Genomic DNA, 15,310 nt, shown 5'->3' with positions numbered 1-15,310 from the left:
CTAATATTAATAAGGCTATGAAGAGACAGTGTACGCTATAGTCCTACTCCTGACCATGAAACATTTCCATTGATTTCTGTAATAAAATATGTCTTTTTTAATTCATAGTTGATAATCTAAATAATGGTAAAACCCCAAACACTGCTCAGATATACAACCCCAAATCAGAAAAAGTTGGGACATTGTGTAAAATGCAAATAAAAAAGGAATGCAATTGATGATGATAATGTGCAAATCACATAAACTCATATTTAGCTGCAAAAAGGACGAAGACAACATATAAAATGTTGAAAATGACATTAATGACAATTTCATGGAAAATGTTCATTTTGAATTTGATACCAACACGTTTCAAAAAAAGTTGGGACGGGGCCAAGAAAATGCTGGAAAAGTTATGTAATGAGAAAACAAAAGGAGGAATATTTTACAACTACGTAATTATATGGTAACTAGCAACATGATTGGGTATGAAAAAGAACATCCCAGAAAGGGTCTCTTAGAAGTAAAGATGTAGAGGGACTCCTCACTCTGTGTAAACCTGTGTGGATAAATGATGAAACAATATAATTGTAATGCTTCTTAACATTAAATAGTGAAGTATTTGGGAAGTTCATCATCTACAGTACATATTAAAATATTCAGAGAATCCAGAAAAATCTTTGCAAACAAGGGACAAAGTTGAAAAACAATATTGGATGGCCGTGGTCTGATTCATGGACTCCTCTGGTCTAAAGAGGGATGTCCAACTATCCAACTTGTAGTGCTCATTTCAAAACCCAGCATCTACATGTATGACTGAATGGGCAGCCGTGGCCTACTATGGCTTCAGGCTTGTAACCGAAGGGTTGCCGGGAAAGTGGTTGAGCACTGCTCTCCTATGCCCGCACAACCACGGCTGAAGTGCCCTTGAGCAAGGCACGTAACCCCTCACTGCTTCCCGAGCGCCGCTGTAGCAGGCTCACTGCTCCAGGTTAGTGTGTGCTTCACCTCACTGTGTGTTCACTGTGTGCTGTGTGTGTTTCACTAATTCACGGATTGGGATAAATGCAGAGACCAAATTTCCCTCACGGGATCAAAAGAGTATATATACTTGTACTTATATGAATTCCTACTGTATATGAATGTAGCCTAGCCTACTGTATGAATTCAACTGAATGGGGCAACATTTCATTCTCAAAACTCTAGCAACTGGTCTCCTCAGTTCCTAAACATTTACAGAATGTTGTTAAATGAAGAGGTGAAGCAGCACAGTGATAAAGATGGTCCTGTCTCAACTTTTAAACATGTAATGTTGCTGGCATCAAATTCAAAATGAACATATTTCCATGAAATAATCAAAATGTTTAATTTTCAACATTTTATTTGTTGTCTATGTCCTTTTTGCAGCTATAAATAGGTTTATGAGATTTGTATATTATCACATTCTGTTTTTATTTGCATTTCACATAACGTCCCAACTTTTTCTGATTTGGGGTTGTAAAAACGGCACTAAAGTGCCAGCATCTCTGCCAGAAGAGGGTAGTGTACTGGGCGTACACGGGCGTACACGCCCCATCCACAGTAACACACAAGTAGCCTACACTTGCCCTGCCACAACCTTGATTCTAGTTCAACTAGCCTGCGCATAACATGCGCAAAATAAATTAGTGAGATAGTTGAGAAAAATGTATAAAACAGCCACAACAATTTACATAATACACTTATTAAGTTGCCATTAAATAGGCTAGACACCTAAATAATCATGCTGCGCAATTCTCTGAATTGTATGGCAGATGAGTATGCCCTTCCTGTGCGCATACTTATTGTTTCTCAGTAGACCCCATAATCCCCGCTTTATCACTTGCTAGAGTGCTTAACAGCACAAAGATAGAACGGACCATTGATTGAACGTTTCCGAAGGAGAAACGGAATAATCCGGGCTGAAATGGCCTCGCTAGGAGAACCTGTCCGGCTGGAAAGAGGTAAAGAGAAAACCATATCCGTAGAATTGTACTGTACATTGTGAACGAGTCAACCAACCTTTCGTAATTTTGTTTGCGATACCGAGTCGTTTGGGCTGCGCTGACTGGCTGCCTAGCCAGTTAACGTTAGCCATTTTAGCATAACGTTAGCTGTCAGTAGCTAGCAAGCTATCTTCTCGCTACCGTTAGCTCAGAAAAACCCAAATGCAATGTATGGGACTTGTCTCGGAACCTGTCATGATGGTCCTTTAAACTAGTCTATACACATTCACCAACATTAGTAAGGGAAGAATAGACTTTAATGTTAGATGTGTAATAATGTTAATAGGCTTGCTGTCTAACGTTAGCTCTCACAAGAAGTAATGTTTGCGGTAACTTGGTGACATTAACCAGCTACCACGAAAACAGCGACTGGTTAGCTAACGTTACGAAGATTTACAAACTAACTCTATTGTAGCCTACCTAAGTATCGAGTCTTTAAAGTCCTTATCATAATTCTTTTAAAATGTAGTTCCTTCAGCAAGGTATCCATGTAATGTTCTTTTGCCAGCTGCTTGATCCTCATAATCAGTGTTCTGTCTCGCTCTCTGAATGGTTAGCATTGCCATTATTGCCATTGTTTATCTCTAACGTTAGCTGACGTCAACGAGCCAGGGACCTCTGCTGTGATTGTTTATTGTTTACAGACCACGGCTAGCTAACTACTTTTTTTAGTAGTAGCCCCTGAGTTGATATTTTTCGGTACCAAAACGTTCATGATGAACTCATGACATAAAAACTCATCTTCGCCTAGACTATTTGCTTGTAAGTAACGTTAGCTAGCCCGTAAATGCAAGGCAGTAGATGCAAGCCAACATAGATGGCTTATGGTGCGGTTATGTAATGTGTTGCAGAAGTGTGTTGGAAAGAGTATACATCCCGCCAATATAAGTTTGTGGAGACAGCTCTTTGATTTTTAAATCATTAAGATACGAGTTGGTTTTGGGTAATTTGTTCTAACTGTGATAAACATGATCAGGAAAATGTAACAGCACCACATAAAAACACCCAGGTAGTAAAGACCTGTGATATTGATCACACTATTTCATATTTCTCTATGATTGTGGGGAGGCATTCTCTAAAGCTGTGTCAGACCTTTGAGGGAATTGCTCTCCTGTCCTCAGATATTAACCGAGCCATTGAACTACTGGACAAGCTTCAGAGAACCGGAGAGGTTCCCCCGCAGAAACTCCAGGCACTCCAGAGGGTTCTACAGAGCGAGTTCTGCAATGCCGTCCGTGAGGTATGACGTCCCCATTGCACGTAATAAAAACAGGGTACTAACCAGAAACTTGTGGGCAGGGGCGTCACTAGGCCCCCTTTACTGGGGCATGTGCCCCAGTATTGAACTCTTGCCTCTATGGTAGCATTATTATTATTATTATTATTATTATTATCATCAGTAGATTGGTCTGTGCCCCAGTAGAGTTTTGGGTCTAGTGACATTCCTGCTTGGGTTGAAGAAACAGCATCAAGTAAAATCTTTCACAGCTTTGTTTGACAGCTGAATATGTGATTGAGACTACAATCTTTTGTGCCTATGTCTATGATCAAATGTATACATCCCTATGACTGCATAAAATCACTCTTCTTAACAGAGTAGTCATAGCTGTGCAACCTGGAACAGATATCATCAAAGCCCTTGTCTCACTAGAGGGTGGGGATCATCTCAAAGATGACACCTTTGCACTCTACTGATGTTTGTAAAGGTGCAGGCATTTATCCTGTTGTATGCTTGTTGACATTTGAGCTCAATAGCCACTCAAAAGACACCCCTCCCCTCTGTATACCTGAAGATCCATAGTCTTTTTTTTTCATCATGCACACTTAATGGACAGTTGGAGAATGAGGGTGAATGTTGAATTCTATGAAAAAAGTATAATGCATTTTAATCAGGCTGTATCTGTGCTGTCTGGTGTGTTTTTAGTTGAGCTGTCAGAAGAGCTAACAATTTGAGCTAACAAGATGTAGAAATGTGGTCACATGTCAATGATGTCGTACAGAATTTTCCTGTGGAAAAACGTCTTGGATCAGTTGGTGCTCAAGTCACTGTAATTTGCCCTGTGTAGTGTACAATAGTAACATTTCCACTAACTCTGCTGCTTCACCAGAGAAAAACAATTAGAGGTTCTTTTGATGTATTCAGTGAAAAGATGGGGAGGATATCTCTCTATTTTGTAGGGTTATTTGTGGAATTCAGGGCTAGATGCTGGGGGCATGAAGTTGTTAGGCTTTTAACTGAATGGAGGAGAAGTTGGCGTAAAAGCCTGGATTTGCCTGCAGAGCTGCATGTGCAGACTCTTTAAGTGTCTCTTTAAGTGTTAAGTGGCTAATGGCAGGCTAAGGCACGGCTGGGAAATAAGCTCTCCCTCCCTCGCTCCTGTGTGGGTCTGCAGTCTGTTTCTGTCTGTCATCTGAAAATGCTAAAAATGACGTGATCCCGCAACGGTGCTGGCAGCAGCCTCCCCTTTCCCGCTGGTTGATCATCTGTCACTGTTGTCTTCAGAGAGAGAGAGAGAGAGAGAGAAAATGCAAAGACAGACAGACAGACAGAGACACAGAGAGAGACAGAAATAGGAAAACTGATTTAATCTGAAAACCAGTGTTGTTGGTGGTGTATAAGTAAGTATATATACTCTTTTGATCCCGTGAGGGAAATTTGGTCTCTGCATTTAACCCAATCCGTGAATTAGTGAAACACAAACAGCACACAGTGAACACACAGTGAGGTGAAACACACACTAATCCCGGCGCAGTGAGCTGCCTGCTACGACGGCGGCGCTCGGGGAGCAGTGAGGGGTTAGGTGCCTTGCTCAAGGGCACTTCAGCTGTGGCCCACTGGTCGGGGCTCGAACCGGCAACCCTCCGGTTACAAGTCCAGAGTGCTAACCAGTGAGCCACGGCTGCCCCAAACTGGTGGTGGTTTGTTCTTTGGTTTAGGCTAGTTCTCTCATAATACGGTCACTTTGTCTAATTGCAAAACAAATCCTGCACTGTGGAACGACTCTGCCAGATAAAGCTAAATTGTCTTTGTTTGGTGCCATTGTTTGGGTTAGCCTATTTAAGCAGCTCCTGGAAGCACATCACATTTTGCTTGAAGTCTCTAGCCTGGCCTCACCAAACTTTAACCAAGGGAAAGCCCCCCCACACACAGACCACAGACACTCTCACACACAGGTCTACCCTCTCACACACACACACACACACGCGCGCGCACACACACACATGCACGCACACTTATCAGCCCATGATGGGAGTAATTGCACTGACAGACTGGCAGACGAGGGGAAATGGTGATGTGTGTTTAGTGGTCTCTGAGCTACAACTGTGGCTAGACTCTGACACTGAAGTGCAGCGATGCACCGTCATACAGTGTCAGTAGCTGCCAAGAAACCCAAATATTAGCCGCTGTTGCTGCTGTCCTACTGCCTTATGCTTGTGGTCCATCAAGGGACCGCCAGCGAGGTCAGGTCAGCTGACAAGCCAGTGGTGAAGCAGCTCAGCAGAAAGCACTCAGTTTGACAGAGAAATTTGAAGTGTTTTTCAGCCTCAGAGAAACCATATGACTCAAATTTTACTTTACCCAAGTTTGTTTTTAAGGCAGTGTTTCACCTACTGGTGTCTAGGGTTTTGATTCGATTAGTTGTTGACTATTGAATTAATTGGCAACTATTTAGATGAACGATTCTGCTTGTGTAAGCTTTACTTACTTGCTCTACTGTATGACCGTGAACTAAATATCTTTGGTGTGTGCACAAATTGAAGACATTATCATGGGCTTTGGAAAACAATGATCACATTTTTTTCACCATTTTCTGGCATTTTATCAATCAAACAACTAATCGATTAATCAAGAAAATAATCGTCAGATTAATTGACTATGAAAATAATCCTAAATTGCAGCTAGAGGTCTGAACTCCCGTGGGATCCGCGGGTCATGAAAGAGTACACACAAAAGAGTGCGATGCGGGACATGTTTTTGAAAGCTCTATTCGGGAGCGGGTGGGACTTGAAATCGAAAGCATGACAGAGGAAGAGGACACCACTAGGCTACTTCAGATGTTAGTGCCTTTCTAAAGAACGGATGCCAGCTAGCATAGCTGTGCTACAGTAGCCTATTCAGAATCAAGAAACTTAAAATCAGACATCTGGCAGTCTTTTTCAGTTGTGTGTGTCAAGTGGTCCTTTTGTGAGACAGAAGGCAAAACTGAATATCCCTCCTGCATATCTTCTGCAGGATTTAGCGGGCGAGAGGGGGACCTAATGTTACAGATGCGGGTGGGAGGGGGACAAAAAATGACACATTATTGCGGGAGCGGGACAGAATGTTGCAGGAGTGGGCGGGCGGGCGTGGGACTGAAAAATAAGTCCCTCGCAGCAGACCTCTAGCTGCAGCCCTTTTGGTGTCGGTGATGCTGTGCTGCACTCCACTTATGGCCTCCTAAGGATGGTCTGATTGGGTTTAGTGGACCATTGAGACTCCATGAGATGTATAAAACCTGCTGGTTAGGCACCCGGTTCATGTCCATTTAAACCATATGCGTCTGGCCTTTAGGATTCGTTAGGGCAGTCCCAAGTAGTAGCTTTTCACTGTTGTCATGGCTTTGGATAAAATCATCTGTTAAATTAATGAACAAATGAATGACTATCAATAAATGATGAAGTAAAATGCAAAAGTAGATGTTTTGCTGCGAGTTGTTATGTCTAATGCAGGAGTAACCATTCATGCCCCCCCCCATCTCTTTCTTTCTTTGTCTCTTACCATCTTTCTGTTTCTCTTTCTTTCTTTCTTTCTTTCTTTCTTTCTTTCTTTCTTTCTCTCTCTCTCTCTCTCTCTCTACACAGGTGTATGAGCATGTGTATGAGACAGTGGACATCAACAGCAGCCCAGAGGTGCGAGCCAGCGCTACTGCCAAGGTGGGTTCTGCTCGGACATCCGCACGGTGTTGTTGGATCAGAGAGGAGGGACTGTTCAATAAAAACAAGTAGAATGGAAATTTCTATTCATAACATTGCCATGCTTTCTATTAAATGAGTGGAGGAAGCAGCACTATGGAGAGAACTGTTCTAGCTGTCAAATTACCCAAAAGGTTAGATTGCTAGTCTTTGGCCAAAACAGCTGCATAACGTCATAAGATGCATTCATAGGCTATGCTTATTAGTGTCCATAGTGAGGAGCTACGTCAAGGTTCTGATGAAGCAGGAGTCTCTGAGCACTCACACACACACACACACACACACACACACACACAAACACAGACAAATCTAGGAAGCTAGAAAGAAGGAAGGAGGTGAGAATCTTATATTCCCCATTTATGTGAGCTATTGGTCACTGCTGCTCTGGCATCCATGCGTCAGGTTGGTTCCCTGTCTGTGTTGAGTGGGAGAGGTCAGATGGAGGTGAGAGCCAGCATGACACACACACACACACACACACTACCCCTCACCCATATATATATATATATATATATATATATATATATATATATATATATAATATATATATATATATATATATATATATATATATATATATGGGGTTATAATAGTACAACATAGAACCTTAATGTGTGGCGGCCGGATTTGATTTTGTGGCGCCCCGCCACAGATTAGTCAATGTATGGGAAACACTGGGGTCTGTGTTAACTGTTTTGCAAAATGGTGTGAGAAATGTGCGAACCCAATGAACATTTGCAAGAGATGACTATCGCTATGCAAAGAAGGTGTTAATAAAGACCCAGTGGATCCCAGTTTCTATAAGCAGGTCAAAGTAATTGAGAAAAACTGTAAAAGTGTTCTGGATGACATCCAAAGACAGAGACAAAGTGACCAGTATACCTTTTGGGGGAAGCATTTGTTCTGTGCGGGTGTCATCTGCATTCCATAGATCAAGAACTAGAAGGCTACTGGAGGAAGTTTAGTGGTTGCAGAGTGGAGATGTTTTTCATGGGTGTCAGAGAATACTTTCTCTACACTGCCTCTTAGTAAAAAAACTATTGCATAAAACAGTTTTAAGTTGATATGGCCATGGTATAGTCTTAATTTTTCCATTTGGATGTCTTGAAAAGGTCTTAAGTCTTTAAATGTGCACTTGAAAAATGTGCAGATACCCTGTTATATGGTACATTGTTTATTACTCAGTATTTGTAAATATTGCAAAATATTTATTTGTTCCATTTTGAGGAGGGTTTTGTGGCTTGGTGTTGTGTTTTTATAGGTGTGTTAGTGTGTATACCATTGACTCATATCCCTTTTTGTGGCACAGTTAAAGACGGCTGGAGTTGAACCGGAGTGCTTTTCCTGTCAGGTTCAAAACACTGACAGTAAAAATACATGAATAACAGAAGCGTTAAAATGAGTAAAAAGAAATAAAGAAATGGGCACAATTAAATTAAGGAAAAAACATAAGAAAAGGGCTGTTCATGTAAATCTCTCTATAAATATGTCTCTCTGTCTCTGTCTGTCTCTCTCTCTCTCTGTCTGTCTGTCTCTCTGATTCTGTCTGTCTGTCTGTCTGTCTGTCTGTCTGTCTGTCTCTCTCTCTCTCTCTCTCTCTCTCTCTCTCTCTCTCTCTCTCTCTCTCTCTCTGTCTGTCTGTCTGTCTCGGCGCGGGCACAGGCGACGGTAGCGGCGTTTGCGGCCAGCGAGGGCCACTCTCACCCGCGCGTAGTGGAGCTGCCCAAGACTGAGGAAGGCCTGGGCTTCAACATCATGGGAGGCAAGGAGCAGAACTCCCCAATCTACATCTCCCGCATCATCCCCGGCGGCATCGCCGACCGCCACGGCGGGCTCAAGAGAGGGGACCAGCTGCTCTCAGTCAACGGAGTGGTACGTGTGGCCATGCCTGTGTGTGTGTGTGTGTGTGGTAGCATGTATGGGCACACAACCACATACAGTACAATGTATGTACAGTACATGTCTCAGACATGCAAACTCCTCACCTTTCGGCAAAATTCGCCGTTTTGAATCCAAAATGACTGACTTACGTGGTTTGTGCAGAACCGATGAGAAAATATTTGGGGGGTCAACGTGAGCTGAGTTTACTATTGTGCAGACGCAAACACATCTTGGTGTTGCCAGAGCGCCATTAAAAATGTCAGCAACGAATGTTAGGCTATGTGCGTTTACTAAACATAAGTGGAAGCTTGTTGCTGCAGAGGCAACGCGGAACAGAACGCCTTCAGCAGGTATAGCCTCCTTTTTGTGAGCGCAGATAGGCCTAGATGCGTCTGAAATGTCAGCTGGAATGTGAGCACGGCGAGGAAAGGTGCTAGAAATGTCACAGGTGGGCTAGTTGAAACTTTCAACTTCTGTTAGCAAAAGACGTTGAGATTAGTGTAGCAACGTAGCATTGGCGGTTTTGTTTTACTTTGTTATACCTTTGCTATACTGATCTTTGCTATACTGATCTTGCTCAGAGACAAAATCAGTGTTGATTGACGTGTCTTTAAGAAACGTCCAGTGACCTGATCTGAAGTAGCCTGTGCCTATAGGGTAGGCTACAGTTTAACATGTAGTGTGAACACTATTCACACAACACAACTTTATTGGTTAGTTAAACAAACTAACTAGCACAATGCCACAATCTGTAAGTAACCTAGGCTGCAGGATAACACTTGTTATGAAACAGTGTGCCCTCCACAACACACACACCCCCCTCTCCCCCAACATTATAAATCAGTTGCACCATATTGCTATGTAGCATAGTAATGTTATACACCATTTGAAAGCTTGGACACTTGGGAATCCATATATGACAACCCTTTTCATGTACAATCTGTATAGTGCTTTACATTATCAGATTAATCTTACTATGTCTCAATTAAATTGTATCAAATTGCCCTCCTCCCCCTCCGGTGCTTCCCTACCTTCTAGCTGCAGCAAATTGGGTATTGAAATAGTGACAGGAATCCATATTTTATCCATTGTTTTATCCCATATTTGTTGTGCAGATGTATAATCCATCTTATCCACACCCATTGAACCAACAAAGAAAATGCAAAGACATTTCTGTAATTATTCCATAGTGTAGTCATTCCATCAGAACCTCTGACAAACAATCCAAATAGTCCAGAAACCACACAGTAAGGCTTTTATTGTCAGTATGCATTTTGGGTAACCAAAAGTCCTATGGGGAGTTTCCATTGGGCATTTTACAAAACGCATGAGCATACCGTAGCAAATAATGGTCTAAATGACTAATTTTTCATTTTATTTTGATCTACTTTTGCACACGGCTTCACAAGAGCTGGTCTAGACACAAAAATGCCCATTCCATAGGAAGTTAAGACATTTCAAATCGATTTTACAAATTAGTCTAGTCTACCCTATTTTATATAATGTTAGTCTGAAATAGTGTGTGTCTCAAGCAAGTTTCACCTGGATTGGTTCAACAAATATTCAAACTTATCATCTTTATTCTAATACTATGCCTACTATGTCTTCATGTCCAATAGGCCTGAAATCTTCAGAAATGTCTGAACTTCAGGCACAGAGAAAAAAGAAAGAAAACTCATGTAGATTGCTTAGGAGGAGAGGAGGGCCATGCTGAAGCATGCTGCCAAACAGTGCAACGGACCCCTCACACTTAAGGAGAAATAGGAGAAGAAGACACTTTTTTTATATTCACTTATTTTTTATCATACATATGATATTTTTGGCCACAACAAATTTTTTAGTGATTTTATAGTTTGTTTTCTTTGTAAATCTCTGGTTTTGGGCCATTTCATACTCCGTGGAAGCTATGCACTATTGTCACTTTGCGTGCCCTTCTCACCTTTTTCACCCCTGACCAGTTTGCATGCCTGATGTCTATAAGAAGAGTTTGGTTCCAAAACGCTATATCCTCCATTTCAACAAATTTCCATAAATCATTTTTTTACATTTTGTTTTACAGGTAATTTCAGTGCAACTGTAATTTGGTTATTGTTATTTGATTAACCTTTACTCAGTCAAAGCAGCGAAACTGCAATTGGATTGATATTACCTGAAATACACAATTAAATAACATGATTTATTAATGTTTTTTTTTAAATGGAGACATGGCGTTTTCTTATGATGTACTTGAGTGTTTGAACACCCCGACATGTGTGCAGAGATGGGCATTCATGAGTATTTGTGGCTTAATCTGCACCTTGCCTGCCATGTGAACAGAATGTGTGCATCCCGGCAGAAAGTGCTAGAACTGCTCTGTAAGCTTTAAGAGCAGTTTAGTGAACGCTTGGCAGGAGGGGGCAGGCTGGGCCATTTTCAAAAAAAAAAGGAAATGTGTTTCAGGAAATGTAGATTTATTTTTATCTTCTTACATATGCTGTTTCTATTTTTGTATTAACCTCTTGGTTGCTCACTTTTTTTCTTTTTTTTTAAATTCTCTGTTCTGTTCTTCCACCCTCTCTCTCTCTCTGCCCCCCCCCTCCCTTCACACTTTAAATGCCTCTTGCTCTCACTCTCTTCCTTCATCTGTTTGTTTTTATCTTCTTCTCATATTCTTTAATATCGCTCTCTCTTTTTCCCACTCTTTTCTTTTTCACTTTTACCTTCCCTCTTTCTTCTCCTCTCTCCCTCTGTTCACTTCTCCCCCTCTTTCCCCTCTCTCCCCCTCGCTCTCCCTCTCTCCCCCTATCTACCTCTATCTATCTATCTATCTCTATCTCTCTCTCTCTCTCCCCCATCTCTCTCTCCATCTCTCTCTCTCCCCCATCTCTCTCTCTCCCCCATCACTCTCTCTCTCTCTCTCTCGCTGTCTTTAGAGTGTGGAGGGTGAGCACCACGAGAAGGCGGTGGAGCTGCTGAAGGCAGCTCAGGGCACGGTGAAGCTGGTGGTCAGGTACACCCCCAAAGTCCTGGAGGAGATGGAGTCACGCTTCGAGAAGATGCGCTCCGCCAAGCGCCGCCAACAGAACAACTACCCCCAGTAGCATGCCCTTACTCAGTGAATCTCTCTTTCTCTCTCTCTCTCTCAAACTCTGTCCCTCTAGTTCCTGTCTTTTTCTCTATCCCTCCTTCTGCCATCTGTCCTGTTCTTTCCTGTCTTCCGCAGAGCTCACACTTTTTCTTTTTCTCTTTTTCTCTCTCTCTCTCTCTCTCCAGCCAGGGATTGTAGCCGTGTGTATGGCGCACCTCACATCTTTCTTCCTTAAATTTTGTAAAAATCCACAACACCTGAATTTTTAACTTTCACACACATGTACACATACATAGTCGATGTAGACCTGCAATGTTTGCTCATGTAATCACACTCTCTTCAACACAGAAAAACACACACACGTACACATGCATCAATTTGAAGATTGTACTATTTTTTACAAGATGTAATCTAAAAGAAAGTGGGGGGAAATTTGTTATTGAACTTGTATTTGAGGGATAAAAAAACAACATATATCCGGGTCAGCCACATATTATTATCTGGCAACACACTTTAAATCACTGGACAATGCAGATATATGACTAAACAGATCGTCATCCAGACACTAATCCAATCCTTTGCAAAGGATTATGTGTTCAATTTTGCTGTTACTTTTCTAAACGTTTTCTGAAAAAATCTTTAATTTTGAAAGAATTTAATTTGGGGGGGGGGAGTATTCTGCAATATTGGTTTTGGATTTGTGGATGTATGCCGGCTGGCAATGTGATTGTGGTCCAATACAACCCAATACAGTTCAGGTTTCCAATTCCTCTTTGCAAAATTACCTTGGTCTCACTGTAATCAAATCCACCTGTCTGAATTTTAAATGTGATTGTAATACCAGATATGTCCAGAAGAGGGCACCAAAATGACTTTTGCCTCAGGGCTCACTTTGCCAATATGTCAGTACACTAAGCCAGTTGCTGTAATCTCCCACTTGTGCAAATGTTGAAAATTGGCCTTTGGAAGGAAATAGAATGATTTATTTTATGAATGTGCTAGATTTGCTTCATGTCTGTGTGTCATCTTCCTAATTGGTGCTGTTTAGGAATGCTTAGGCATTTCCCCCACGCATTTATTTTGGCGCAACCAAAAGAATGAAATTGATTGTTTTGTTTTTAGTATAGTTTTAGATTACACTACAAAGCCTCTTAGCCACTAACTTTTTGAGCTTCTTGTATACGTTTTAGGTTGTTACTGAATATACCTGTAATATGCATCAAATGCACCTAACAGGGCATGTTCTGGGTACTGTTTTAGCACACTCTCTTCACTTCATAAATGCTGTTTTTTTTATTTCTTCTTCTCCTCTTGGTGGAGCGCCATACTTTTGAAGACTTAGCAGGCAACAGAGCATGATGATGTGATTGACAGAGTTGAGTTATTGGTGACCACAGTGACCAGACATGTTCTCAGGCATCACTGCTCTTTCCCGTGGTCTGTTAGTGGTGGGGACGAATTCTGTAAGCGTTCACAACCCTACCGTGGCTCCCAAATCTTTAATGGAGTCTCATGATTGGAAGATGGGAGTTGCCAAGAATTTTAAATGAAAACTGTTTTTTCTTTTATCTGTCTCTTTTCCTTCTCAAACGGAACCTATAGTAATGGTAGTCAAAGATTAAGGTGTTGATCCTCGCGGGCACTTTTTGACCAATGTTGCTGGGCGGTGTTCTTTCAAACTGCAATGGGCAACTTCACCATCACAGTCACCCTATCAGACCACTAGGAACCAGTCATGTGACTGCTTTTCAACATTGCTCAGGAAGAGCCGCATGGTGTCATCGCCTTGAGTGTGAATCATGAGTTTCTGCTGCAGTGAAGCAGAGGTTGTGATGCAGACAGACACGCGAGTGTAGACGACGCCAGTCTGCTTCTTGTGGTCTGAAAGGACGCGTTGTGTCATTCTATTTATGCCTACACTCAGTGTATTTGTGTGTTTATTTTTTTTTTTTGTTTGTTTCTGTTTGTTGTGTTCCGTTTTTGTAATGTTTTTGCAAACGTTCACAGACGCATTAAGCAGTGTACACAGTGTGGCGAGTACGCTGGTGTTTGAAACGGTGTTATCGTTGCTGTTGTTTTTTTTTTTTTTATTGGTGTTTGATTTAGTTGTCAGTCTCATGGGGCATTGGAAGGATCTTAACCAGCACAACTCTGCCTGAGTCTCCTGCTGAAGGTGACCCAGGCGAAGAGCAGGGTGAACCTGGCCTGCCCACAGGCTGGGGCCCTACACAATGGACTTAAGCCACTGCCTTTTATAGAGCTATTTTTTTTTTCTTCAGACTATTTATAAAAGAACTAAGTAGATGTTGTCAGTTCAACACTTAAGTGTCGTAGTTCATGGCAGAGGATCTGGATGCAGGTACTGAAGGCAACATTAGTTTTCTTCTGTATGTATGTGTGTGTGTGTTTGTTTTGATTTTTGATTGATCCTGATTGGTTATTGGTACACGGCTTATCCCCGTTGGACAGGGAAGGAGTAGGAGACACGGAACAGGCAGATGTTAACCGGTTCTAGAGGTAGAACCACTATTGGCCAGATATGGTGTGACGGGTGGAAGTCAGAACCTTTGTGGACCCTGGTTTAGGTCGGCCCGCGTTTAGGTGCTAACCCATAGCTCCGATGGTGCACCAACCTCATGATGCTTAGAGGCTAACAGAAACTTTAGAAGAGGACCACAAGTAGAAATTAGGTGGCCACTAATGGCAATAGATTATGTGAATGATTATGGAGATCCACATTTATTAAGGGGGGAGGCAACTAAAGACATGAACATAGCACAGTAGTAGGATCTGAAATAATGGGGAAATATACTGAATGCATTCCTGGAGCAGTGGATGAAGCATGTGTTTTAATGGTGGCACGGTCTCGGTAACATCTCTTTAACGTCTCGCTGACGTCTCCTGAGAACCTGTGCTTTTGCTCCTGTTGGATACTCGAGGGGAAGTCACATGACGCTCAGACCACCTAATCAGTGCGTTGTTAGCTGTTGCCCAGGAGACAGAATGTTCCTTGGCACAGCCAAAGGTGATGGCAAGCACGTTGGTGATGCAGAACTGGGCGTACACACTATCAAGTTCACCAGCAGGGAAGAGAGAGAGAGAGAGGGAGCAGCTCCCTGAGCTAAATGAGGACTTTTCTTTCCTGTGCGGTTTTGTATTGATCGTGTTCTGTGCATGTTCACCTGATTCTGTTTTTTTTTTTGTTTGTTTTTTGTCCTCATGTTGTGATCATCCTGACGGCATCACCTAGCACAGCTGTAGACCAAACAAACATTTAAAATACTAATTCAGAAGTAATCCAGTCACCTCAGATAAGAAGCGTTGATGTGAACAAATTAACACTTCCCTGCATTTAGTTTGCGCGTGTAGTTCTAGAACAGACACCCCCTTCTTGACTCCTTTTCTC

At 42.0% G+C, this 15,310-nt stretch overlaps 1 protein-coding gene across 1 annotated transcript; it reads left to right on the top strand.

Moving 5' to 3' along the window:
- The first annotated feature begins 1,827 nt into the window (after window positions 1–1,827).
- On the top strand, window positions 1,828–15,130 carry lin7c (lin-7 homolog C (C. elegans)). The gene is made up of 5 exons (XM_048231798.1): window positions 1,828–1,961; window positions 3,125–3,243; window positions 6,846–6,917; window positions 8,619–8,828; window positions 11,750–15,130. The coding sequence occupies exons 1-5, from the start codon at window positions 1,925–1,927 to the stop codon at window positions 11,915–11,917; spliced, it is 606 nt and encodes a 201-aa protein (XP_048087755.1). The 5' UTR covers window positions 1,828–1,924; the 3' UTR covers window positions 11,918–15,130.
- Window positions 15,131–15,310: the final 180 nt, after the last annotated feature.

The sequence above is a fragment of the Alosa alosa genome, chromosome 21 (assembly GCF_017589495.1).
Source record: "Alosa alosa isolate M-15738 ecotype Scorff River chromosome 21, AALO_Geno_1.1, whole genome shotgun sequence".
Taxonomy (NCBI): domain Eukaryota; kingdom Metazoa; phylum Chordata; class Actinopteri; order Clupeiformes; family Clupeidae; genus Alosa; species Alosa alosa.
The sequence above is the reverse complement of the archived record's forward strand: the minus strand, read 5'-3'. Positions and strand labels throughout refer to the sequence as shown.

Bases quoted from the DNA above. Each gene is read 5' to 3' on its own strand.
- lin7c (XM_048231798.1), top strand. From the start codon at position 1,925: ATGGCCTCGCTAGGAGAACCTGTCCGGCTGGAAAGAG. The intron at 1,962-3,124 runs GTAAAGAGAAAA...TCCTGTCCTCAG, and splicing joins ACCTGTCCGGCTGGAAAGAG to ATATTAACCGAGCCATTGAA. The intron at 3,244-6,845 runs GTATGACGTCCC...CTCTCTACACAG, and splicing joins TCTGCAATGCCGTCCGTGAG to GTGTATGAGCATGTGTATGA.